This window comes from Gossypium arboreum, chromosome 12 (genome assembly GCF_025698485.1).
Source record: "Gossypium arboreum isolate Shixiya-1 chromosome 12, ASM2569848v2, whole genome shotgun sequence".
In the NCBI taxonomy this organism is placed as follows: Eukaryota; Viridiplantae; Streptophyta; class Magnoliopsida; order Malvales; family Malvaceae; genus Gossypium; species Gossypium arboreum.
This window is the reverse complement of record NC_069081.1, coordinates 100,555,134-100,557,631: the sequence shown is the minus strand read 5'-3', so window position 1 is coordinate 100,557,631 and position 2,498 is coordinate 100,555,134. Positions and strand designations below refer to the sequence as shown.

The following is a 2,498-nucleotide window of genomic DNA, read 5'->3' as shown; positions in this document are numbered from 1 at the left end:
TGCAAACAGATCACGATGTCTGTTCTTGATAGACTTGAAAGAGTAGCGGGTAAGCCTTTTATACATATTCTTCATAACAAAAGGAAAAAAGGGTGCTCCCTATACCAAATAAAGTAACGTTTTCCTTTATAGAATGTTGTAAATTTAACAAGTCAAATGCAGCTTGCTTTTGGATGGAAAAGAACAGGAAACCAAAAGAAACGACTTTTACTTAGTTTTAGGTAAGGACTAACAGATGATGTTAAGGAGGAAGCTGGTGCACATCATCACTATCAGCAAGTAAGGAATACATTTCTATCCACCAATAGTGTACTTTTACTACTATTCTTTTCGACTAAACCATTTAGCCCTCATCTGAAAATCATAATGAACATAATCCAATTCCCCAAACATGAACTCAATATTCAACATAATGCAATTCCCCAATTCCAAACGTTAGCCTTCATGATGACAATGAACATGAGAAAGACGCAAACATACATAAATACAAACGAACAGAAATTTTCCATCAATTTCAAATTTCAAATAGATAAAGATGGCAATTTATAAAGCAGAAAGAAACAACAATTCGTCCATGACATATCATGGGGTTATCCAGCTCATCAAAGCCAATATTATGGTCTTCGATCACAATTCCATGAACTCTAAATTCAAATGAATCCAGGAAATAGAAAAAAAAAAAAAAAAGACGACAAGTAGAAGAGGGAGTTGAACGCAGAAATTAGGGGAGACGATCGTTCTGCTTGGCTTGCTGAAGCAACTCTTCCCTCATTCTCCTGACCTCCGCTTCTCTCTCCAATCTCTCTTTCTGCAAACGAAACAATTATTCAAAAAAAAAAAACTTTAAAAAGAAGAAATTATAATTAAATAATCTAGGGTTTTCATAAGTCTTTAATCAATTAGCAAATAACAAACAAGAAAGATATTCATCAAAAAGCGTACTTCCATGACCTAGTTCGGATTTAAAACTAGAAGTGAGAGAGAAAGAAGGGTTTGGAGGACCTTCTCGTCTTGGTGGAGGGCGATCCAGACGTGGACTTTATCCATGGTTTGCCAGAAGATAAAGGCGCCGAATGCCATAGCGAAGTAAGAGGCTACTTTCACCATTTTTGCTGTTTTCTTAGTTTGAGGTTGCAGAGAAAGGTTGATCTGTAGAGGAGCCGACTGATTGATCCAACTTTCGAACTCCAAAATCCCCCAATGAATCTTATAATGGCCTTTATCTTATTTTCACCCCCAATTCACACACCACTGCATTTCTAGTCGTCCATCCATCTCAGACGTCCGACTCTCTAAAGCGACACCGTATTCTACTTTTTGGATTTATATAACTTCGTTTTTTTTTTTTTTTTTTGGTAAATATGTAAATTAAGATACATAAATATACAAACTTATGCTATTTTAGTCTTCCTTGAAAGGTTGAAGTTATCAAATTAAAGAGTTTATAAGTTATTTATTTTATTTGTATTGAGTACTATTATCTTAAGTAGTATCATAATTCACATTTAAGAAAATATTTTTATTTGTATAATTAGAATTGGCTTTATAATATTTTGGTTCACAATTTAAATAGTCCGTAACTTTAATTATAACTTAATTTGAAGAAGCACTTATACTAAATTATATCTTTTTTATAATACATAAATTAAGTAAAAATAATATAAAATTTATAATATAAAACCTTTATATATAAAAAATGTTTTATAAATTGTCCACAACTTTATAACACTTCTAATAAATAATATAATTTTTCCATCACTTTAGAAAGTTGTTTTTATACATAAGTTATGATAAAAAACTATATTTTTTTATGAATAAGTATATTATCTTTATAATATATAGTATTGAGACATAAATAAGTTATGTCCATACTTCTTAGTCATTTCTTTTTATTAATAAATATATTATAACACTTTTATAACATGAAAAATATTTTTATAATAATCTTTTTGCTATAATTTTAGATAATTTTTAGGATTTAAATAATATATTTTTGTTATAACTTTATAGAATACACAAATTTTTTTATAATATAATTTTTAGGATTTATATATAATATAAAAAAATTACCATAATCATTCCAAGCACTTATACATATTCATACTTATAATATAATTTCTATAAATTTTATAAAAATAATTTCTTAAAATTAAATTTGAGTGTAATTACTTGCGTAATTATTCCAATGTTCATCCTCCCTTAAGAATTAAAATGTGTAATTGGGGTGCTCCAGTTACATCCAATTCAGTGAGGCCTACCAATTACAATGGTTATCCAAAAATGACATATTTATGTAATTACAAGCAATTACATAATAATTCAATAGATTCTGCTATCTAACACGTTTCTGTCTAGTCTCATTATATCACGTTTTTTTAGGATTTTTTCTTTGAAAGTTTCACTTGACCTAAGTGTGTGGATTAGATCTTGTTTCGTTTAATAAAGCAGATCTGGATGTTTTTTCCTGATTTTACTGTTGGGAGTGTTTTTTAGTGTTC

At 29.1% G+C, this 2,498-nt stretch overlaps 1 protein-coding gene across 1 annotated transcript; it reads right to left on the bottom strand.

Moving 5' to 3' along the window:
• Positions 1–501: 501 nt before the first annotated feature.
• On the bottom strand, positions 502–1,329 carry LOC108478251 (uncharacterized). The gene is made up of 2 exons (XM_017780691.2): positions 1,003–1,329; positions 502–808 (listed from the first exon to the last, which is right to left on the bottom strand). The coding sequence occupies exons 1-2, from the start codon at positions 1,105–1,107 to the stop codon at positions 722–724; spliced, it is 192 nt and encodes a 63-aa protein (XP_017636180.1). The 5' UTR covers positions 1,108–1,329; the 3' UTR covers positions 502–721.
• Positions 1,330–2,498: the final 1,169 nt, after the last annotated feature.

What these genes read in the sequence shown, in the direction of transcription:
- LOC108478251 (XM_017780691.2), bottom strand. Translation starts at nt 1,107, where the DNA reads ATGGTGAAAGTAGCCTCTTACTTCGCTATGGCATTCGGCGCCTTTATC. An exon ending in CCCTCCACCAAGACGAGAAG is followed by an intron (nt 809 to 1,002) that starts GTCCTCCAAACC and finishes TTTCGTTTGCAG; the next exon opens with AAAGAGAGATTGGAGAGAGA.